Source organism: Dicentrarchus labrax, unplaced genomic scaffold, assembly GCF_905237075.1.
Source record: "Dicentrarchus labrax unplaced genomic scaffold, dlabrax2021, whole genome shotgun sequence".
In the NCBI taxonomy this organism is placed as follows: Eukaryota; Metazoa; Chordata; class Actinopteri; family Moronidae; genus Dicentrarchus; species Dicentrarchus labrax.
In genome coordinates, this window is record NW_026136707.1 from 22,331,234 (window position 1) to 22,357,147 (window position 25,914).

Consider the following 25,914-nt stretch of genomic DNA (forward strand, 5'->3'; position numbering starts at 1 on the left):
CATACTCCGAAACCACTGTATGGAATTGGTTTCAGGACCTTCATATCTGATTGCTGTAGGACATTTTCTTACTAAAATATTTTATGTACTTCTCATTAACTTGTGGTTTACAGCACTCTTAGTGTACCCTATAAAAATGTTTGGTTTCACAACAGAAAATGGGCTATCCTGTGTATTCAGTTCATTCATCCCTCGCCAATGTTACAACCAACACTAAAAAAGCCATTACTGAAGCTCATACTGAAAAAATGAGCTGTTAAATAGGGTCAGCACGGCTCAATAGCAGCCAGTCACTGTGTAGTCTGTTGCATTCATACAAACCCAAACCCATACAGCACATACACGCGAAATACAAAACGTCTGCATGTGCACATCTGTGAATAACATAGTTCATTTTGATAATTTAAAACTAAAACTCTTAAATCTTAGAGACTTTGAGACAAACATATGACTTCAAATGTTTGAAAGCAATTTTCAGCTGTAATTTGGCCCCACAGACACTGACTGGGTTAGGCTCTAAGAGACAACCAGCACTACAGACAAAATAAAACAACAAATAATTTCTATCATTTTCTGCCAAATTTTAGAATGCTTTTGCTTACAACAAACAAGCCATGTAATTTTAATTTCCATCCAAACCAAATATGGCACTAGCCTTTTGATTTAGCATAATTTGCAATGTCATACCAATGTTGTAGAATGTCTATCCAAAATGATTCAACATGAAAAAAAAGACTCGCTGCACTGGACACGCATGATAATTTGTTTGTTTTTTGGGACTAGTAATCACTCCATAATGTGGGCCAAGAAAAAGAGTTTCAATTATTTATTTTGAATTCATTTAATGTAGTTTGTTCAACTGTTTTCTGAGGTAAAGCCAAAAAGTGCTGGGATCAATGCATCTTGTCACAACTCTCATTTTATTTCCTACAGGGATTGCAAGGTGAGAAATAATCTTTATTTTAAAGATACAAAGCCTCACTGTCCCTCACCAACAAATACGTCTTGTTTTGTTGAAGATAATGTTCATGTCTATTGTTAATTATGCAGACTTGAGTTTCTTTAGAGTATACTCCAAATAGAAATAAGTGAATTTTCTATGTTTTTGGCATTGTCACTTTATGAAAAGAAAAAATGAGTGGCCTGCTACAAGTGTTTTTGAAAATGCCATGTCATAGTCTTGGCCACTGCAGTACACCCACAATGCACTGCCTCCCACTGTCTCGACGAGGCTGCATTGTTTTCCTCACCTCCGATCCTGGCATTGAAGGCGATGCCCACACCGCAGTAGGAGTTGTTGGCCTCCATGGCAACTTCCCCTGCACATCGGGTACCATGACTGAAACAGAGGGGGAATAAGATGTTAGCAACACACTGAGTCTGAGTATGCAGAGATGTAAGTTTTCATTTTTGGATGTGCTGACCTGAGCACACACAAATTAAGCCCAGACAGACAATTACATGCAGTACATCCTGATTTGAAGACTGGTACAGACAAACACCAAGATGGTGGAAACTGCAGCTCAAACCAAGGAAGACATCCTGCAGCTGATTTCCTGTTCACACACAGCACTGACTGAATATAATAATATCTCTCAGCTTGACAACTCATGTGTGTAACTGTTTATATTTATTAAAATTTCAAAATCTGTTTAACATATTTACCATGACTTAATTTTGTATTATTACATTGTAAGTACAATAATATGCAGTGGGCTAACTGACCGTTTGCTGAGCACGGTATTGTTATAAAAGAATAAAAACATGCACAAGTTAATGATCTAAATGATTCAGAAGACACGTAAATAAAGAAACAGCATTTCTCTTGTATTGCAGTGTAGAGCTAGTCCAAGTAGAAGTATGATTAGATTTTTTGATTAAAGTTTAGGTCAAAGTTTTTTTTTAGTTTGAAATTTGATTCTTACATAATGATGCTGCTTAGCTTACATACTTAGACTAGCAAGACAGAGGTTAGATTTATATTTCCCTGTTCGTAATTTCGAATAGCATGTTTGAAGTGAAAGGTTTTTAGGATGAAAAATAATGGATTTTGCAAATGTAACACTATCTTGGGTAACATTGGCTGAGGTTGTGAGGACAGAACCCCTAATGTCGACCAGCTTTCACACACTACACAGTGGATATACTATCATGAATAGGCTTTTTTTTCCCAACAAAATGCAGTTAGCTAATGAAATGCTCCATGGCCTAGTGCTGGGTTAGGTTACTGTAAGATAGCTATCCTGGACATGCAAACGTTTGCATTTTCCATTAGAGCAGATAAATACACTGTTTAATCCATTTCTTGCACTTTCTCTCTTGTGTTTTTCGTTTTAGGGGCTTATTAAATGGGTCAGTTCATTGACTCTTCCAAGATAAGAAACACAGGACCACAGTCATTACCTATTCTCCTCATCTCTGACAGGCATGGGATCATGAGACAGACCATGTGAAGCACACAGGTCAAAACTGGCGAGCGCTTCCTGTAATCAAGACAGAAAACAAATGGAGCACAGTGTAACATAATGTAACTCTCTACACAAAACATCAGAGTGACATGACAGGAAATGGAGGAATCCCAGGAAAAACTCTTAACACAGGCACTTGAATTAGTCTGTCAACATATTTCTTCTGACTGACGACAATCACTGTCACTGAGGAGATGCCTGTCGCTGTGTCTATGCGTGCCTCATAAAAGTGAACATGTTTGAATGACTTATTTGCCAGTGTATATAGGCATAACAGGAGGAGGATGTCTTGGCAGTAAACGGTACAAGAGCAATTATGTATCTCTCTCTCTCTCTCTCTCCAGCTAGGCTTATCCATGCCAGACAATCTGCTCCGACAAAGTACAAGTTGGCCTGTGCGCTTCAAACTGCCTATAGGATTATATATGACAAAGCAGGAGCAAACAGCACTGCCACTCCACATATGCTTTATGACTCGCCTGTGTAACACCAGCCTAACTGAATTAAACAGCTTTATCACTATATGAAAGTTTTATTGTCTCTGGTTTTAAGTAATAGAGAAGTTGGGCAGTTTAAGAAAAAGTCAATACACAGATTTCAATCTAATGAAAAGCCAAGTATGTTTGTGTAACCTGATGGAAAACGATAACCTCATAACAGGGCAACTTAATCAGAAATTACAGTGCATACCCATCCCGGAGATCTACTGTATATGAGATAACTATCATGACAATATTTTATTCTGCAGCTTAAATGAGATTTGTTAAAAAATCATATTTCAAGTTTACTTACAAAGTTTTTCTTCAGGTCCTTGTTTGCGTGATCTACACCTGAAAGGAAAAAAGAGAACAGTTCTAAATTAGTCGAAAATCCAAATATGATACGGACAGTTGATACTGGTAGGAAACAAGTTTTGTAAGTTTAAAAAAAAATCTATTACTTATTTTTTACGTTTTGGTGCAGTAAAACAGAGCAGTCAGACCATGCCTAAGTGCACTCACTGTTTCATTATTTTCTGTCGAGCCAAGAAGGAGCAGTTTCAAGTCATTTGAACTTGCAGTGAGTAGACAGGTTATTAAAACTTGGAATTCTGAGTACCCTACTAATTGGTGTAATTAATTTGCCAAAATGTAACAGTGAAGTCAAATTGTGTCAAGATCCGGGCTTTGCTGTATGAGGTATTGCAAATGATTGATTGATGAGGGAATGAACAAACGGGCACAGAATAATCTCTAGTCCCCCAAATTTCAATGTATTAATTTTGCTATTTTTTTTAGTTCTTATTCTTTCCTTCACTCTTCACCTTTTCCTGCATCTTTCTTATCATCCTCCCTTTTCACATCAGTTGCCTTTCTTTCACTTGCCCCCTCCCCATCCTTCCCCCTCTCCTCACCCCAACCATCACCACCACCACCACCTCCTCCTCCATCTCTGCTGCATCAGGGCTCCTGTGGTCTCAGCGAGAGACAAACGAATGAGGGCCCCAGGAGGGCCGGGCCTGCTCTGCCACACATCACTCACTCTCTCTTTCTCAATCACACACACACACACACACACACAGGACCTGCCAGCCTTTGTCCCATGCAGGCAGTGCCTCCGGGTTGTCATGGTAACCTTCAGTCAGTTTTGCCGCTGAGGCCTGATTGTGTTGAGCTCAGGCGGGATGGAGCCCTGGGTGGGTGAAGCCTCATTGGAGCCTGCAATGCCGTGCCATGCTGTGCCATGCCACGCCAGGTCAACCTGCTACGTCCTCTACATAACCACTGATGCTTTATTCTCTCCTCGTCCACCACTTTGGATTTTCTTACCCCAGACACACTTTCCTTTGCTGGTTGGTTGGTTCTGTTTTAAATACTATTTTTGTCTCTGTATTCTACCCTGTTGTTTCCCAATATGCACTGCTGGTCTTGGAAGGATGGTGTCACCAGCCAGCCAATGAGCTTCACTGTGACTGATAAGATACATTTCCACATCCACTTACAGCCAGTTGTAAACACTTTCCGTCAGGTGCCAGGTATTTCTTGGGATAAATACTGAAATTAGTATGTGTCATTTATTCTTTGAACTGCTTTCAAACGCATCTCATGGTCTTCATAAGCAAGCAAAGTGAGCAAAAAAAGAAGCAAAAAAAACCTCCATCCACTGAGATGCAGTTCAAATTTAAGATTATTTTACTGCATTTTGTGTTCATAGCAACCGTGGTTTGGTAAGAAAATGGTAGAAAATGTGGCACCATGTTGCTACTGAGTGTTTTCAACAATCACAAAGTTGTGAGGTTTTTATAGATTTTTAGTTTCTTATTCTCAAGGGAACAAGAGAAAGAGCTCTCTGGCCAACTTTCCTCCTTGTCTGAGCCAAGTTGGATTTCCACACTGAACACGAGGCCAAGCGAGCATGCTGAGTAGGTTTTGCGTACTCTGATTTGAAGTTTGAAGTGTGTTGAGTGATACTGCACTATGGGCCAACACGATGTGTTCATATGGAATTCAAGTGATCCATTAAAAAGTTATGAAATGTCAGATATCGTTTCCAAATCCCCCCTCATGCTGATATGTTTTTCTTCTTAATCCCCCAACTTCATCATCAGTAAAATCAGGAGACTCTCCTATATCCTCTGCTCCAACTCAATCACTTTTGCTCCAGTATTTGTCCTTTTCCAGGTCAGAATTTCTGAGTTTCAATTTTCTATGATGCTACTTATTATTTTTATTTATTTATGCATTTATGTGCAAACCACTAGTCATTATAACACCCAAAAACACCCCCAATACTTGAGGGACAAACAATATTGTCGAAAAGCATACTGACATTAGGGGTCTTGGTTACATAGAATGCTAAAGTATATACCAGGTGCTGCCGATATTATGGCTCAGAAATACTGTATTTGGCCCATAAATTACCAATCATCTTAATTGAGGAAATATTTTTTTAGATGAAGCAACCATTTAAGGTTTCCCATGGGCATTGGAATGGACATCGTTTCTAGTCTAGGTGTGAGTCCCCTTAGTACATAAATGCAGCTTTACAAACAGTTGATCTCTGCTGTTATGTGAAAAGAACTGCTTGTCTGCAGGAGGCAGAACCTGCTTTATTAAGAGTTCATCTTTGTTTCAACTCAATTATAAGAAAGACACCGCAGTGTGCATTCATGCATGTCCTTGCACTTCCGTGTGAGTGTCAGACCCTAACATGATGACAATCACGCACGTCACTGTTTAAAAGGTGACACCATCACTTTTCAGTTTGCAATGGAAACATCTCTGGGAATTAACGTCAAGCTGCTCAGGAGGGAACAAAGTAACAAGTGAGCAAAGGATGAAGAGAGGGAGAATGGGGGAATGACGACCAGATCTATAAAATCTGCACCCAAACCCCCCATAGAGTGAGTGTGTGTCACTCTAGTAGGAGTATGTGACACCAGTAACAATAATAGGATGTGGTGTGTTGGTAATCACTGTGATTATTAGTAAAGGCAAGGTATAAAGCAATTATATCATTGGCAGTTTAAAGTGCCATACAGAAAGAATAGGATTAAAAGACAAATTAAAACATTAAAATAAGATTATCAATAAGCATATTCAGCAATATTTTTTAGATTATATAAGACGATGATGCCATAACTGGTATAATATGACTGCTAGAATTTAGATCTGAATCAAAGACAACATCCAAGTTTCTGGCCATAATTTACAGTTGAAGTTAAGATTTTCTGTCTTTCATTATCGGACAAAAACAATCAAACCAGTTTTGTCTTCATTTAGAAAGAGAGTGTCATTAATTTGATAAATAAACTGTGTGAAGTGTGACAACAGGGCCATAGTCCTAACGTGACAGAGAAATGTACATTTAAGTATTGTCTGTGTAAGTATGGCAATAATGTTACTGCTTTGAAAAATATGCCTTTATGGCAGCATGTATAGACTGAACAAGACTCCACAGGTCAAGCTGACCTGTTTCGAAGGAAGATTTCAGATTAAATAGAGAAAGATTAAAAAACATTATGTTTTACAAAATAGGACCTGCTCCAGGACAGGATAGCACCTGGGAACTGCAAGCTGGTGGAGCAGCAGTGAGAGAGTAAGTGTTAATTCAAAAGTAATTTAGGATCTTAAAATTAAGCTGTTTCAGTACAATGATGGGGGCGAAATGCTGATTGGAATTTGTCAAATGTTGTTTAAATTAATAAAATCGTGCTCAATTATATTTACTATGAAAGCCAAATTTGATATGGGACTGTAGTTGATATATGACATCTCTGCCAACCTATGGAAGACCTCAGTTGGTTGGCATGTACATGCATGTATCTGCTTGTGCATGCTTCTCTGCAGTACAATTGGATCAGGATTGACACGTGCACAGCATGAGCACGTGTATGCTCATAGCTCGAGTGTCACAAGGGTCAATATGAGCATCAAAACAGTGCACCTTCAAGCATTCAGTCAGGTAGATTCACTCAGGTAGCACCACACTGCCATAAATACAGCCATAAAAACACTCCAACACAGTCCAAGGTCTTCTGAGTGTGAAAGTAGAAAGCCACGTCCCACAGTTAGATGAAACACTGTAGGTGGTGGAGCCAATGCAAAACCTTCCATGAATACAAATGCTTTGAACCTCGCTGACCCAGTCTAGATTGTGATTGTGCAGGTGTGTGTGTGTGTGCACGCGTTTACTGTTCGGCATGTGTGTCAGCATTCAGCGGCAGCAGCTGCACTCTATCTCCTTGCTCCGGCAGCATTCACGCCGGTCCTCAGGGTCAAACACACACACAAATCAGACACAGAGATGTGTCGGAGGCCATTTTGAGCCGACGGTGAGTCGTGCCTGAGCCGCCGCTGAGAAAATGAGCCGACATCACTTCAGAGGAGGCCCCTGCTACACCTGGGGCCCCCTGGCTGGCTCTCGCCGCTTAGCTCTCCTCTGCAGGAGTTACTGTACAACAAAAAAAATACTAAAAGTCAACAGGCTGCCTCTGCTACTGACAGGTGGAGGAGTAGAAGGGCTAAGACACATTTGGGAGGAGGTAAGCCATAAAAAACTGATACCAGTATTTCTGTAATGAAGCTGTACATGGCTGATAATTTGCATTTGCAAGTGTGAAAAAGGAAAGATGTGTGTGTGTGTGTGTGTGTGTGTGTGTCTGAGACAGAGAGCTGCAGAGAGAGAAGGGTGTGTATCACCACCCTCCGAGGGTGAGACTTCCTGGCCCTACACCTCCGTCTCATTAATCAGCTCGGTATTTAAGAAGGGCTGGAGTGGACACTTGCCTGTAATTAGCTGGCTTTGTCAAGGATGGTGTGTGTGTGTGTGTGTGTGTGTGTGTGTGTGTGTGTGTGTGTGTGTGTGGGTTTAAAAAGTAAACGTCAAAGAGAAAGATCTTGGGGAGAAGACAGAGTTTGATGAGTGATACAGAGTGGAAGGATTGAATTGGAAGGATGTAGAGGGAGCGTGGGTGATGGAAAGCCTGGCACATGTAGGAAAGAAGAAGACAGGAGTGAGAAGACAGAGAAGACAAGTTGGAGGAAGAAGAGAGAGGGAGACTAGGGCTGTTTAGAGAAGTGGGGGAGGTGAGAAAAAAAGATGAGAAAAGGGAGATGAGGAGACTGAAGGGAAATGACAGTAAGGAAAAGATGCAGGGAGAGACAGGGACAGAGCAGAGGGGATGTGGGGATGGAGAAGAGGTTGACTCCTAAAGTGGCACATTAGTATTCAAGCGGCACGCATTCACCACCCCCTCACCACACCCCGCTGCCCTGTCTGCCCAGCGGCCAGCTCTCCTCCTGCGGTGGACCCAGACACGAAGCTGGAGGTAGCAGGGGAAGTGTGTGTGTTTGTGTGCGCGTTGGGACTTAAGTTCATTTCAGGTCTGAAACACTTCCTTCAATGGAGATCTCCACTTTAAAGAAGTTTAAAGAAACGGTGCGTGGGTTTCAGTGTGCGTTCAGCTGTCACATTACTGTTATCACTTCTGAAACAATCAAAAATTTACCTGAAAGTAAAAACATTTTCTGTCAATCAGTAGGCATCACTTGAAATTTCTTGTTATTCAATGCAAGTGCAAATCTGTACAGTGCCACACGCCCACATGCACAGATAGTCATACATACAGTAGAGCCAGCGCAAGAAGGTGAAGCCGGGCTTATCTGTAAGACTAACCATTCAGACACCGGCACAGTAAATTACTATATTTATGGCTTTGACCATACAGTAGAGTCAGCGTGGTAAAAAAATTACATTTCAACTCCAAACTTCATCAATCCTGAATCAGTACAGATTAAAGCTCATTTTATGAGTTTGTATTACTCATTTCAAAAGTATAAACAAAAACATGAAGGCTGTCCAAAGCACTGTCTATGTGGCTTTGAAAAAACACTGCCTATATTTATTGGGAATTTACCTAAAATGTGCATCCAATGATGCATTTCATCTGTTACTTTGTCTCAACAGCAAACTGAGTTTTCTTGGTGTTTTATGTACAGCAATTAAACCAAGTAAAGTACAACTGCAAAGCACTTTTTTTTTTTTTTTTACATTACAACATCTAAAAGGGCTGCAAATGTGTACTCAATATGCTCATCGAGCAAACAACTGGAAACTATACTGAAAATGTGACTGCTACGATGCTCTGCTTCTGAAAGACCTCCTGTGGAAATTGGAACTGCGAGGAAACATTACACATCATTCCGTTCACTGAGATTGATTTTTTGACTCTACAGGCATGCACTTTGAAGATTTGGAATCAAGTTGGTAAAGTTTAGACGGTCAGTTCACCCAAATGACATACACATTTTCTCACATACCTCTAATGGTATGTAATCATGCTAATCATGCACATTGTTCTGGTTCTATTTGTCAAAGCTTTGGTGTGTCAGTTTCTGAGATTTCTGCCTCCAACTCAGTACAATGAAGGTAATTTCAGTGAATGACGGAAATTTCATTTTGACACTCAAAGCTTTAGAAATGTACATTTAAAAAAAACAATATCCTAGAAAAAATGTCCCTGTTACTCTGGATAATTCACAGAAAAAACAGTCCCAATGTAAACAGTTCATGAGTAACTGAGACGGTGTTGTTGTTGAATGTTTTTAAAAATTTAAATGCTGTCCTTAACGAAATTCTCCTCACCTACATTGTATTAGGCTGGAGGCAGAAATCTCAAATCTCACGACAAATAAAACCAAGACTAACAACATGGCGAGATACCAATAGAGATAAGAGAGAAAATAGGTTCCCTGACTCAAATCCTATGTGTCCACCAAATTTCATGTAAATGCAATACTATCAGGGATGAAAACAAAATCTTGTAATTATTACTTGTAATATATTTTCTATTTATTTCCTTTCTATGGTGCTCCTGTGTGACATGTGTTATGTTTATAAGTGCCACAGATAAATGTACAGACTTCCTCTGAAAACTATTATATCGTCTTGCCTGCTTCTGCTTATAACCATTCATTTATTGTGATTCCGAATATCTTGAAAAATTACAAAAAGTACAGGCAACAATACTGAATGTCAGTCCCAGAACTTAATGACACTGCTCCAGTGATATTCAACATGTCTAATAAGGTGTTCATTTAAAAAAGGAACCTTGGGGGAAAAAGGGTGATTCTCTCTGTATTTGAAAAATGCACTGGTAAATATTACTTGATAGAAAACCTAGTGACAAAGCTTGTGTATGTTTCTCCTACTCCCTGCTGAACCGCCTGTGTATATGACTTCCTTTCCTACTAAACTCCATCCAAACTCCTCCTCTGGTCTCTCCTCCACTGCTTTGCTCTCATCTGACTAATTATATTCACGGAGAACGGTGTTGACAAATTCATTTTGAAATCCATTAGTCCCGTGGCGTTGTTTAAACAATGTGCGCGTTAATGTCCATTGCTTTAATACCCCTGATTCACATTCTAATAGCCGTCTGATAAATCAGGTTATCTGCGACACCTTCTACGCGCCGTGAAGAGCGGAAATTAGAGAATTATTAACTATCCGTGGTGCTCTGTCGTGTCCGGGTGTGTTAGGAAGAAGAGGAGAGGAGATGACAGAGCAGAGGAGGGAAAGGGAGAGAGGGGGGGAGACACTGATGGAGAAAGAGCACAGAAATTAGAGAGGGATGGGTGAGGTTAAAAAGAGACCAGAGGGAAAAACAGGGAAAGAAAGTGATAATGAGGACCATAAAGAGCAGCAGGACTAAGTGACAGTTTATCTAGATGAGACTAAGACAAACATTAAAGAAGAGGGAGTGAGGGCAGAATATAGTGCATTATACTTACATTATTCTACATTATGTATAAAATATTATACAACCTTTTGAAATACTGCACAAACTGGATACAAAATATGAATTATAGGTGAGTTTCCATCAGATGGGCTACAGTAAATTAATGGACTGCAACATCAACAGGCAAAAATAGAGAGGCTTCCAAAATTTGTGTTACACACGTTCCATGTTATTCCTCTTTGGTGCCAGCTAACGTTTCAATATTTCACTCTAAGGTATTACAAAACACAGAAATTGGCTTTAAAATATGCTGTTGCACGCTCACAGACACAAAACCATGATGGACACCTCACACACGGCGGCAGCAGCAGGTGTGATATGTTTAGGATGTACAGCAGTGGTGGGTAGATCATGCAGAGAGACATTAGAACATCCAAACGTTTTATTGGGATAATCTTTATTAAACAAATGCGTTGTCCATTCTATTAGTAGTATTTCTTGAATTAAACAAAATCCTGTTATCATGTCATTGTCCATATTTATTAGATACTTGACAGGGCAAGTGAAATGAAGTGTTAGAGATGATGATCAGAGATTAAATCGCAATAGAACATGTAAAAAAACAACAGCATTATAATGAAGTACTATAGTGCGGCCATATATTCATGATTTAAATAACTATTTCAGTGAAAATAGGAACTGTGTTGCAAAATTGATCATTCCCACTAATCGTGAATCATTAACACAATCAGTCAAAATAATCACAAGATGATTTTTTTTTTCTCGTGGGCTATTATGTTTGTAATGTCGGACGCATCATGTCACTTATGTCCCTTAAGTGTCCATGCTCAGCCCCTGGTCATAATGATGATGAAGACGCTGCTACAGTGTCCCCAGAAATATTTTCTATTAAGAATCTGTAATGAATTGTCAATGAAACTTAAAAAAATAAAATTCATTGTAACCTGGCTTTCAGACTAAAATCAGGACTGCAGTTACAGGTATCAGTGATTGCATATACAGTGGTCTGAGACAACAATGCACAAGTGCTGCACATCACTACACACACCACGGCTACAGCTCGTGTGTTGCTGCCTCTCCAAACTGGTTTCTCCTCCTTACTGACTGGAATGAGTCTCCTGATACGAACTCTCTCAAAAATTCCCACTCCCTCCTCCATCTATTTTAGCAGTTCCACCTCCACCATCACCTCCTCCCGCATCTTTTTTTTTCTTTTGCCCCCATCTCCAACCAAATCCTGGCTGCTTCTCATCCTCTTCCTCCTTCTTCCACCTCCCACCTCCCCCCTCCTTCCTCCTCCTCTCAATACCCGCTGAACAGAAAGAGAGAGTCTGTTAGTGTCAGTAACCCTGCCTGTGGTGCCTGCTGGACTGTGTGGATTAGACACACAGGCCTGATTAGCTGCTTGTTTACCTACCAGCACCACCACTATCGCCACCACAGGGCTTCAAGGGCAACACCAGCGGATCATCTCCCCACACACACACAAAAACAGCTAATAGACACACCGAGTTGAGCGCTTCTAGTGTGTGTATGTGGTGTGTGCCATCATGCCCCCGTTGAGTCGCCCACCATGGCACAGGGCTCTTAATTAAGAGGAGTGTGTGTGTGTGTTCTGGGGGCGGAGCAGCTGGCAGGAGGCACTGGGGCCAGAGAACATCTGCAGGAGGCCGCAACGCAACATGCCTGCGCGCACACACCTATACACACATTCACAGGCATATGAAACACACATAACTGCACACATCGTTGCCACTTGGCAACTCACACCCCCGAGAACACAGAAATATGCACTTGCAAGCGCACACACAGACCCACTGAATGCTGCCAACGCCACTGCCGCCATACCAGTGGGACTGTCACCATAGCAACCCAGGACTGGTCATGTCACCCTGGTTTAGCGAGATGGGTGACAGCAAGAGAGAGTGAGAGATAGGCAGGCGATAAAAAGAGCAAAAGACAAAGACAGAGCGAGGGGCATTAAATACCCTCCACAATGCTCGCTTCACTCATGTTTTGAAACAAAAGGTTAAAGAGAGAGAGAGAGAGAGAGAGAGAGAGAGAGAGAGAGAGAGAGAGAGACAGGCAGACAGACCGACCGAGACACAGGGAAGAGAGAGAGAGAGAGAGAGAGAGAGAGAGAGAGAGAGAGAGAGAGAGAGAGAGAGAATCGAAAGGCATCTCATTCACCGAGCAGCTCTGGATGTGAGGAGGTCAGCGGCTTAGAGGACTTCAGACGCACCACAGGGCCCTCAGAAGTCAGTCTCCTTTTTCTATAAGTCAAGAGGGCTGTATAGTTGTGTTACACACACACACACACACACACACACACACACACACACACACACACACACACACACACACGTGATGTCATCATGTTGATATAAAGTGAAAAGGTAAAGAAGAGGAGAGGGATTTTGTCCTTGCTATGGGGCAAAGGCTATAGCGGAGGGTGAAGGATTAAAGGATCATATCAGCCTTAGTGAGTTTTCTTTATGTCCTGCTGTTATCTGTGTCAGCTCATATAAGGAATATACTTTAAACTCAATTGTTTTGCTTTACGTTTGACCCCTCAAGACATGAAACTGTGTCTTGTATTTTAATATCAATAAATCATTGTCAGATATTTGTGCAATTACTTAAAAAAGACCTTCACAAAGTGCATATCCATACACTGTTTTTATGCGCATTCTCTGTTTGTGCATAAAGAAAGAAATGTAGCGGAAATGCCAGAAAGTTGAGAAAAAGTCGAAATATGGCACAAAAAAGTTATTTTTTGCTGACATGGAAAAGTTGCTGTATCTGTAAAATGCAACAAACTGCAGCATAAACAGACTTGACCTGAACTAATGCAATCCCCGCCACACTTGAAATATCTGTTTCTGGTGATTACAGTTGAGTGTTTAATATTGTGCAGTGTTTCAGATTTATATGGCTTTACCTTCCACTACAGCTCTTGTTTCAATTTTGAGAATACCGACAGTAAGAGTGGCGTATCACACTGAACGAGGCCTAGCTGCTGTGTGAACCTTCCTCCCTGTGGAAAAATAAATGTTAACATGAGCAACTGTTATGTGTTTCCCCGAAAGATGAAGCAAGATACAGACTACCAATCATCTATTCCAGGGCCTCATTTGTTTACAGTAATTGCACCAGGGTATCACTATTAATGGCATAATGATGTTTGAAGATGGGACACGGAGCACCTTTAAATCATCTTCTGTTTGTGTTTTGCAGGGACGCTCCATCACTGCATTACATAACGGAGGAATAAGCTTATTAGCTGCTGAAGCTGATTTGTCAGAGAAATTAGCTATTCAATGTACTAGATAACAAAACTTAAAGCATATTTAAGTAGTGTTGCTTTCGTGGGCAATTAGAGGTCCAGCTTGAGAATCTTTTGGTTTCAATTTCATAAAAAGCCAAAGGTTGGTAGTGAAGAAGGCAGGGGTTGATGTAAAGGGATCTCTGGCTATTGGAGGAAAAAGGTCAGCAGCACCAGTATGATCCCTTGAGCCTCTAACTGTCTGTACATGAATTGGGAAATGGTCCGTAACCACAAAGGACACACACAAACACTTATCACTACCAGCAGCATCTCTGCTAGCTCCTGTTGCTTGTGTATTTATGTCAGTCTCAGCATGTGGCAATGAGTGTGTGTGCATACACGCATAGCCTTGTGTGGCTGCACCATGTGGACACATTCATATGTGTGATTATTTTTATTTATTTTTTTATACGTGTGTGTGTGTGTGTGTGTGTGAGAGAGAGAGAGAGAGAGAGAGAGAGAGAGAGAGAGAGAGAGAGAGAGAGAGAGAGAGAGATGTGTGTGACATGAGATTTACGCATATTCATTAATCAATATTTGTGCTCCTTGGGCTCTTCTATACAGTATCGATTTGCAGCCACAGCCTAGAGCATATACGCGCTTGACCCTTGACCCCAATAAAACAATAATATGCCTCCATAAAAAACTATGTGTCCCCAGTCTACACTGATGTGAGCAGCTATTGAATTGTAGGCGAAAGCTGCACCCTTCCAAACCAGTATGACAGAGTAAGTGTTTAGTCAGTCCCTCCAGGATTACGTGGGCTTTTTTTGGGATTGTTGGGCCTAAAATGGCCTGAATGGCTGTCAGGGCAGCTTTTCAAAAAAAGATTTGATGCATGTTTTTAGCCATTGAAACTGCAGGAGAAAGTGAAAAGTGCAAAAATAGTTGCTTTTTTTTTCACTTCATTTCCAATAGAGATTTACATTATATTATACTTTTAGGGTGTGATTGATTCTTTTTTAGGGAAAACAGGACTTGTAGTGGCAGGAATTATTTCAGAAGTAAAAGTCACATTAATTTTCTGCAAAATCAGCATTAGGTGTATTTGGAGCAGTTACAAGGCTTGACTGAACATGGAACTCACTTAGTAATGGCATCAGGTTTGTTTGGTAAGAAGTCAAAAGAGTATGTAAAAACATGTGAACTAAAAAAGCTAACTATGCCTGAAATTTGGTAAGATATATCCAATCATTCACAGGTGTATCCTTTGCGGAGGTCTTCAATGTTTTCAGCACCTGTGTCGTATAAAAAAGGCGTGACATACTCCTGGAATATACAAACCATGGCAGGAGCTCTCTATATATGTATTGATAAGTTGTATTAGTTATTGAAGACGATTAAACTGTTTGTGTAGCACCTCGTAAGGCACTTTTCTAACTGTATCCCTTAATGACATTTTACCTTGATACAGGTAATTACTATGGTAACAGCGAATAAAAAAAAACAACTCCTCAAATACCGACACACATATAATAATAGACGGTGTTATGAGTCAGTGTTTAATTCGACATATATTTAATTCACCAGCAGGCACTTATTTAAGTGAGAAATAATAATTATTTAAACGGTCCGCCTCTCATTCCCACAGTCTTCCCACACTTACAACAGAGACTGTAGTGAGTTGAGACGGCAAAATCACCAAAAGGTTTATCTTTATGGATTATTCTGATGCCAACTTGACATGAAAGCTGGACACTTTATCTTGTGCTTCTAGAGTTAATTGTTGTTTTTACAGACATGTAAGGCATTGTTAAAATGTCATATTTTTTAATGGGAGTTTGGTGTAATATATTACAGCTATAGGTACAGAACACAATGAAAAACTAGTATTTTTATATACAGTATAAATAAAAATATAGTTTATATAGTATAGTATAGTATACATGGCTTGTCACATTATGCCACGTCAACTGAAAGTGGTAGTCTATAAGAAAACAATAGGTAGATACTGCAGCTGTGCAGTTGTTGACTGAAGCAAGGACATCTCATTTTGTTGCCTTGACTCCTCTCTCCTCTGCCCTCTGTGTCTCTCATTGCTTCCTCTGTGCGCATCTCTGGTGGGAAGGACTGAGAAGCAAGGATGTACACACTGGGAAATAAGAAAGGCCTTCTGTGTCTGTGTGTTGTGAGCAGTGCCAGATCGTTCAGTCTACAACAGTGGGAGTATGCTTTTCAAGTCTCCTTTGTGTCGTAGAGTTCTAGTTTTTGTAGTTTCCTGTGTAGTACTCCTGACTGATTGCTAATCCTGTGCTTTAGGATTACACCTGTCTGCCTGCCTGCATGCCAGCTAGACAGCCAGCCAGTCATCTTAAAATGAGACTTCTGCTGTTATTTCAATGTGTCTGATGCATATTTAATCAACATTTAAGTTTATATTAAGTATCAGATTGAAGTTAGTATCGGCAGATATATTAAAGGACTCGGATTGGGATGGAGGCAAAAAAAACCCAACAGTTTGGACATCACTGTTTTAAATATCTCTCAGCTGTAATACTCTAAATCAAAGTGATTTGTGTAAAAATTCCTTTATTTTATGTATTTCTTCCTAGCCCCTTCAGACCAACCTTATGTTCCAAGGTTGTGAAAAATATAATGACTTTTTCCCATCCTTAATGCAACCAGAAATGAGAATCAATGAAAAATAGTTTTTTAATCAAAACTCTTATTTTTTTTGTCCATTTCAAAGGACATCGGGTCCAAACAGTTGTTAAAATACCAAAATCATATGACAACATCATACCTATTTTTTGTCTTATAATTGTCACATTGACATCACATGGAACAAGAACTTGAACAGTTCAAATTATGTTTTTTTTTCTGTAAGGTCCAAACAGTTTTAAAATATAATTTTTTTAATTTTCTTTTTTTTTGTTTTTTTTGTTTGTTTGTTCTGCATATGGAATATTATAAACTGATTATCAACTCATTCTCTTGTGTACTGTTTTTATAGTAATAAGGTCATTCATCAATACTGGCGAATTGAGTTCAATAACATGGCTTCTGACCCACTGTCCATTCTAATGGACAGTGATATTTGAAAAAATCCTGTGTAAGAACTTGCACTGAAACATGTGATATTACACTTCTATTCATACATTCCATCTTTCAATATTATATCAAAACTATGAAATCTTGGCACAAATATCTATAAATGTGAGTAAAACTGTTGAAAATGAGCCTTACTTCGACGTGTGGAGTGAAACCCTGCCATGCCTCCCTTCCGTATGGTGGATTTTTTTCATACATCAACAAGCAAAGCTATACTGCCGTTTGATTTGTTGTTAAACGTCCAATTCAATGGACTTGAGGGTTCAAGTGGTGCTAAATGTTGCAAAAAGTAAAAAAGAAGCCCCTGTCATGTGACGTCCATTGTAACGGACACAGGGTCTGAAGGGGCTAGACAGTAAATTTGGAGAAAAAGCCTAAGCTGTTCACTCTGTAAGTGATGCACTCGTTTGAATTTGTGAAGATTCGCTGGAGAAGAAAATCTGTTTTGTTGCCATAACTAAACCAGCACAGTTAGACTAAGGAAATAAACATGTTATGATTAATTTACAGACTCTTACACAGAAGATCATAATAAGGACGTAATCTGTGTGTGTACATGCGTGTTTGTGTGTGTGTAATACAGTAATGAAAGCTGGTTCCAGCCAACTTCAGCATTAATGATGTCCTGAGATCAGCTCTAGCTGTGGGATCAAATACTCCGTCTGCTAAATAATGTAGCGTACAGGGCCAATGACAGTCCCATATGGGCCTGAGAGACATGTTGGGGGCCTAATGTATAGCAGGTACTGTAAGTATGTCAGCAGCCGCTGTAAAATACACCGGTGCTGGAGGAAGGATCAATGCCAAATATATGCAGGACTTGTGTGTGTGGGGGCACATTTGAGGGTGCGTGCATGCGCATAGTGCATGTACAGATGAATGTGCGTGTGTGTTTGTGTTTGTGACGATGTCGGCAATGTGTGTCACTCATCAATAATGTACGGGCTCTTGGTTCAACCCTCTTCAAAGCTAGTGACGCTCTAGTGTTCCACATAATTAACTCTCTCTCTAACACACACACACGCACGCACGCACGCACGCACGCACACACAACTGAGGAAACAGCAGACAAATATACAGATATAAATGAGCTCAAACTTCAAGAAATCCAACAAAAAAACTTCAAAACTCAATTTTATTATCTAATTGTGCTAGAAATGTACTGAAATGCATATGTAAGAGAAAAGGCATTTCAACCTTTGGACGTGAGAAGAAAGTTCACACTTCAGACAGAGTAAAGATTAGAAGAGCTTGGGGTGTCTCAATTTCTTGAGATCTGTGTGTTGGAAACTGGTTCTGTTTGTTGTTTAAGAGAGAAGAGATAGCAAAGAAGAGCAATAAACGCTACTCTTTATGACCTTGTTCTCATTGCAGTTTTGCTATAACTAGGCTGGTGGGAGCAGGGATTAGTAAACAGATTCTATGCTGCCTCTGATGTGCTGAGTGTGTTTCCTGGTACCAGAGCTTTAATAAATACATTAATTTAAGACAACAGCGACTGAGCAGAGACTGATTCTTTATTCATCAGCGATGAGATCTATAATATTGTCTTTTTTCTCTCACAGTCAAGGAAAATAGTCATCTAAAGCCCAAGGGTAAGCTGACCTGATAACACTAGACGCTCTGCTTTCAAAGTCCACTTGTGGGAGAAAAATTTCATAGAAACACTGAAGAATAATTTAGATTCTAACCTACTTTAACGAAAACATGCTGAAGATATTGAATAACTGAGAAAAGTAGATTCAGTAGACCTGACAATAAAAACAGCACAGAACACCACTGTCCCTTCATTCTATGGCACATTCACTGCTGTCTACAATACATTTAAATAATTTTCAGACACAAGATGACTCACAGATGTAAAAAAAAAACTCACTTATATTCATTAATTCATTTACTCACTCACCCACTACAGTATGTGCCTCCTAGTGGCAATGGGTGAGCAGGGCAATACCTACAGATGACACACTGAACCAAAGTTGTGCCCAAGCTTCTCTGTGTACAGTTAGACTGTGTTATAAAATACAAACGTTTCTGATTGTATTAAAACCAGTTTGAACCAAATGGTATATTTGGTTAGATACATTTTATTTATTGTCGATATTATCCATGTTCCCTCCTACAGTTGTTAAAGAGAGTACGAAGAGTGTGACCTAATGAAAAACAGATATGAAACCAAAAATGCCGAAACACTGAAAAAATAAAAACTGGCCAAATGAAATAATTACTTCAGCTGGTTTCTGATTAGTTTGGCTGGATTATGTCACTCTGAAGAAGTTGTTTTTCAACCTTTATGAGAATGAAAGTGAGGTAACAGCAACTTGAAAACTAGCTTATACATTGCTAAAAGCTACAATCTGTATATATGTATATATATATATATACATCTAGTCAAGTGTTGTTATACGCAGACTGACTCATTTACAGTTAACGGAACACACAACAACAAGGTGTGATAACTTCACAACTCTGGATGCTCTGCCAGAGCGTTTAAAGCCCATCTCAGTTCATTTCTAAAAGGGGAAACCTAAATGAAGACAGATGCTGACAGATGATCATGTTTCAGGAGAAATAAATGCCTAATGAAGAAATAAGCAAGTAAGAAATGCAATGACGGCCATAACGATAATGTTTTTTTTGTGTGTGTCACTGGATTTTGGATTTTGTGCTTTTATTGAAATGGATTAAAATAGTCAGAACGGCAGGGTGGCAAGGATCTATTTTCTGACAATTGTGTGATTCGAAATTGTGCTCCGGCGAGGAGATGTGTAAAACACACACAGAGAGACAGACACGCAGAAACACATCTGCACGCACACACACACACAAACACACACAAGAAGTGAGTGGTGTTGATGCCAGCTTGGAGTGATGGTAATATCAGAGACTGGAGGAGCTGCTAATGAACAGTGCGAATGGGAAGAAAGGCTCCAGCTCAATCCACTAATTGCCTTAAAAGCTTTTCATACAATTTACCCTGTCAACAGAGATGGTGGTGTGTGTGTGTGTGTGTGTGTGTGTGTGTGTGTGTGTGTGTGTGTGTGTGTGTGTATGTGAGTGTGTGTGTGTGTAGGTGTGTGGGTGGGTGGGATAAGAAAAAGAGATAATTCTGAGAAAACATATTGTAAGAAAACGAGAAAGAAATGCACAATGGTTTTACACCTACGCAGGCCCAATCAGACACACTGTCTCACACATATACCAAGACGTCTTATTTAGTTGAAGCCAGTAGCATGTAAAACCACAGCCATTTCAGACACTCCAAAGGAGCCATAAACACTGACCACACGCACACACACGTGCACTTGCATGATCGCTGGTCTAACGTTCATGCCTTTGCACATAAAGCCATATCTTTCACACACACACACCACTCGCTCTATGCCACACACCACACTGCAGTGCAGCGGGGTGCTGTGGCACGGCCCGGCCCTCATTAAAGTAAAAAGCCTGCTGAGTGTTTTAAGCAGCATTAAGGCAACAGCAGAGTCATAAATACAGGCAGCTCTCCTCTCTGCTCTCCAGTACGACTCCCTGGCCTATTGTTCCTAACACACAGCTCAAGGACCAGAGTGACACACAGTACAGTACGGTACTGTACGTCTCTGTATCAAAGACATACATAAAACCAAGCTGTCAAAATCAGACTCTTTCTACTGGTACGCAGCACTCAAACAAAGTCTAGACATTTAAATGAACTGAAAAGAATTTTCATTGCTTTGAACTTAGACAGTTAAAGTTCACTTTTTAAGTACTTGCGCTTACTTCAGTATCAACAAGTTCTGATGCCTTAATGGCAATGTAAATGGCTTGTGAGTGAATCACAAAAACAATTTATATATCTTCTAAACTCCCACCCCTATAGTTAAGGTATGGTTACATTTAGGCAGCTCCATGTATTTAAATTGCAGTCTTAAGCACAATTCTTTTTCAGTACACCATTCTTTATTCACCAACCTTTTTCAGCTATCTGCCTTTCACAGGGTCGGAAGGTTAAGCAGCTGAAACTATTTGGTTCAGAAAGACTACGATCACATAATCATGGTTAAATAAAATTGACGGTTGCTATAAGAAATGGGACGCAAACTGCAACCTCCTTTGTGAAAGACTTTTACCAGCACTTTGTACTTGCATCATAAAACCTTTCTCTGCACTATTGGGCAATGGTCTCACCATTTACAACAGTGAAAGCTGGGACCAAAATCAATACATTTCAAGGGTAGTTCAACTTTGATGTTTCAAGCTGATGACCAGTAGCAAACTGCCAAGATCAAGGGAGAGAGAAATAATTCAGAACCATTTTGATAATTAATTAATTACTTAAGTTGTTTTGAAGTAAAAATGCAAAAAATTCCAGTTTCTTAAATAAGATTTGCTGGTTATCGCAGCCTTTCTCATTCTTGGTTGGACATAACAAGACATTAAAGAACATTACCTCAGGCTCTGGTAACTTGAAATTGGATGTGATTTTTTACTATACATCTCAATACAAGGTTGCTGTTTCTGAAGCTTTTAACCACATCTTGGCAGGCCATGACATCAGGCAGAAGGAACACTACAAATGCATGTCTGCAAGCACATCCATGTTCACCTACATTCAGTTTACAGATACAAATGCAATACCTCTGTGTTTCCATAGTTCCAAAGCAAGGCTTTACACTATGGAAAAGACTATGTTTGTGCACCCACAACTTTCTCCTGTGTGTATGTATGGTACATGTGTCCATATCCCTGTATCACTGAATATGCATCTCCTAGCCGGTATGTGTCTACAGTGTTTGTGTGAGTGTGTGAATACAAGCTAAAGATTAATCTACAAAGCTGCTGACGAGGGATTTCGAGGGATTTTTGACGAGGGCAGCATTTAGAAGTGTCGTCCAATTATTGTAATGAGGCATACAAGAAATAAGGAGAACCAATCAAACCGATTGTTGTCACACACAATTGCCCTGCAAATATCCAACACATGTCCTGTATCAGTAGCCGTGTCAGGCAAACCTAATATCCATGGATGGATGTGTGGGTGTGTGGGGGTATGGGGCATGGGGAGGGCTGTCACGGGGCGTCTACAGAGGTCGGGGGTTCCTGGGTCAATTTATCACAGTCAATAGATGGATGGATGGAAGGAGGAATAGGTAGGAATATGCCCCCAAAGGGCTGATGATGGAGGGCTGATGGTGACGAATAGAGCTGGAGGGGATTGGGGGGGGGGGTCAAGAGTGTTTGTGTAGGAGGAGGGTTGCATGTGTAAGCCTGAGTGTGCTCAGTTTTCATGCCCATCCTCCAAAGATGTGTTTGTGCATTTTTGTGTGTCTATGTGATGGTGTGAGTGTGGAGGTGTGGACATCCTGTTCAGCAGTGTGTCTCCAGTGTGCAGAGGCCTCCAGACCTCGGACTCCTCCCTAGAGTCTGACGTCTGTCAATACAGACAGCATAGAGAGGCAGCGCTGGCCCTGGGTCAACACCAAAGCCAATACCTGAAGACAGGCAGCACACACATGTGCATACACAAGCACCAAAATCACACACATACACACAGCCAGCAAGCCAATAACTGCAGCCCATTATTGAGCTGGCCAGGTCCAAGTTCTGACACGAGCCACAATTAACCCCAGAATCCCCAGTGGGCTGCTGGATGTTCGTTCGGTGCGGCTAACGAGGCTAAATGTAAGAGCAGTGGCTTCGGTAATGAGACAGGATAACTGTGCTGTGTTCCAGCCTGAGCAGGTCAGCTCTCGCTGGCCCTGAGGATAATATCCTACTTCCAGATTCACGTTAGACCTGCTCTGCCTTGAATTACCTAGTTTTAGTTTCTGGAAACGGCTACAGTTGACTGTCATTGGACCAATAAACCAAACCCCTCTTATCTCTGTCTCACACACACAGGCATGGGTGGCAGCCTAGAGGTTGGAGAAGCAGGGTAAAGGCTGCTTTATGTTTTTAACAAAGTGCTGTTCAGAATGTCTATCTGCACTGGAAAGCTCCTTTAAGATGTGGGGACTGGGAGGGTGGTGTCTGTTTTTTCTTCCTGACAGTCCATCAGCTGCGTTAAAATAGACACAGATTCAAAAATTCTCCATATGTTAATTTGTCACAACTACTTCTCCATCTTTACTGCGCAACAGTTCACCACTAAAAGGTACAAGCAAAAGCTCTTTATCTGCAGTCATGACTTGCTGTCATTCATAGTTTAGTAAATGTCCTATCACAGCTGCTGGAGACGATCCACTGCCATTTGTTGCCCGTGTGCCAAAGTCTGCTGACTGTACACATGACTGGAGTATCTTGGGCACCATTTAGACACTTTCTTCTTGTTTATGTCTGTGTCCGTGTACTAGGATTTCTGTTCAGACACACTATTCAGAAAATACAGATACAAAATAAGAAATGTACAAGCACAAGGACTAAATGTGCAAATGTGTATTTAACTTGCTTCTGAACAGTTCTGAAATATTTCCAGTGGATACTCGGATACACCGATGGAGCCAGAATACGACACAGCTGCATGCAGCAGACATCTGAGGTCAAGCTTCTTAATGTTCTGATACACATCCCTCGTCCTTGTCAGCAAACACTTCCCGAGCACTTCCTGCACCTGTCTCACATTAGCATGTACACTAGGTGTCTTAGGAGGGCTTTTACATTGAAACAGCTGTGGCAAGTCTTGAGTCAGACACCAAGAGCTACTTGTGCTCCATAAAAGTTGCTTAAAGGTCCAGTGTGTAACATTTAGGAGGACCTACTGGCAGAAATGGAATATAATATGCATAACTATGCCAATAACTGCCATGTGGCAATGGCTGTATTTCTCATACACAGGACAGGGTGATGCGAGGGAGTTGCAATCTGCAACTACACCACTAGATGCCACTAAATCCTACACACTAGTCCTTTAAAATTTGTTGTGAAAATGATTTAAAATATTTTTTAACAGTGAATCAGTTTGAATGATTGTGAGGAATGGACTTAATTACAGGTTCGGCAACACAAGTGGGGCAAATAAAGTTTGAACCTTTTAATCAGTTAGCTTTGAGATGCCAGTCTAAATATCATAAACTCAGTTTTAGTCTGGAAATCATCAAATGAGAATGAGAACTGGTTTAGCCCAACAGAAAGAAGCTGGTCCAATCAGCACGCTGAGCAAAGATTTTTGACTGAATGCTTCTCAAAATTCTGAAACTCACGAAGAACAATTTCTAGTAAGGGATGTAGATGAATGAACCATGAGACTGTAACTGCATGTTCAGGATGTGATAATGAGACACTGTGCAGCTTAGCTTGTTTGGATCTTACTGAAGTCATAAAAGTCATAGAAGTAGCTAGACGTCCAAAGCACTGAACAAGTTAGTTACTACAGCAAGACAATCTTCAGTATTTCTGATGGCACATCTAACACACAGAGAAGAAAAAAGGAGAGGGGCAATGAAAAAAGTGATTTGTAAAAACTGTAACAACAAACAAGAAGAATCACACTACATTCCCTTTCCTCTCCGCTCTATTCCTCCCTTCTCCCCACCCTTTATTTTCCACCAGGGCCGTTATCAGACGCAAATGTGCGGTGAGCGGAAAGGAGAACGCAGAGAAAATAATTACCCTCTGCCTCAACCAGCTGGTTTGTTCATAAACACGCAATTATGATTTCATGGCAGTCCATTATATACAAGCCACTCCAGGGCAGAAAGCTCTGCCAAGGCGCGATCAGTGAAAACATCTTAAACACTCTGAAACGGCTAATACCTCAGCTACTGAATGCAATTTTCTGATTTGCTTGGCAGCTCCTCAATAAGAAATCAATTAGGCTTTGAGGAATACAGTATGAGCAAAAGCCATGTAAAGCCAATGTGCTCGCCCTGGAAGTGTTCGGTCTACATGGTGACCACACAGTTGAAGGCACTAAGAGCAGAGGGGCCACTGTGAGCGAGTAAGGGGGGCGATGGCATTCTGTCAATTTGTTTGTTTGTTCATCTGTTATATGTATTTTATTTCAGCACTGATGATTGGTTCTTCATTGAATGTGAGTGAACCTGGGCTTTCCAGCAATTTATAAAATCACAGTGATTACTAGGCAGATACAGTAAATGAGATAAAATAGATCAAATGTGAGTGAAGAGAAAGGATATAGATGGACAGAACTAATGGATATAAATATATCATTTTCGGCTCCTATTTACATGCTAACTTGTAACTGTGACCTTTTACATAATGTATTCAACCTGCCACTGATTAGCCAACGCATTGTTTGTGCAGGGCAACATGTTTATTGTGGCAGCTTCTTAACACCCAGTGTGTTTTTTTCAATTATGAAATTGTTTTTACTGCACTTAAAAGTATTAGAGAAAAGCACGACATTAATCGTACAGTACAATTTTTCCCGTTAGCTCTCTCACCTCTAAACAATAATAATAATATAATAATAATAATAATATGACGCCATGAATTAGTGTGAGATCATGGGAGCTTTTGCCTTCATTGTTAAACAACCACCAGTGCCGATGAAAATCCATCTGACCTGACTCAGACAGAAGTCAGTCAAAGACAGTTATAGCAACTAGAGGCAAGTAGGAAACACTGAATTACGTGAATAAAATCATGGATTTCTCTGGGTTTGAACATTATTGTAAACATTTGGTATAGTGTAAGTACACAACTCAACAAAATGTATAACATACGTCTAGTGTTTATATGCATGTTAATGTGGAAATGTTACATATTACATCTTTAATACTATCCCTCTTTCACACAATAAGACCAAATTTTGTCATAGTCAGTATTAAAGCCCCATTATGTAACTTTTCTACCTTAAAATAACAGCTTTAAAATCATTG

At 40.3% G+C, this 25,914-nt stretch overlaps 1 protein-coding gene across 3 annotated transcripts in view; it reads right to left on the reverse strand.

Annotated features, from left to right (window-relative positions):
• Positions 1–25,914, reverse strand: part of LOC127367215 (proprotein convertase subtilisin/kexin type 4-like) — a 172,915-nt gene that overhangs the window by 74,567 nt on the left and 72,434 nt on the right. For all 3 annotated transcript variants that reach the window (XM_051406889.1, XM_051406890.1, XM_051406888.1), the window contains exons 7-9: positions 3,261–3,298; positions 2,404–2,483; positions 1,251–1,339 (exon numbers count right to left, since the gene is read on the reverse strand). In XM_051406889.1, the coding sequence (XP_051262849.1) occupies positions 1,251–1,339; positions 2,404–2,483; positions 3,261–3,298 (207 nt within the window). The remainder of the gene's footprint in view (positions 1–1,250; positions 1,340–2,403; positions 2,484–3,260; positions 3,299–25,914) is intronic.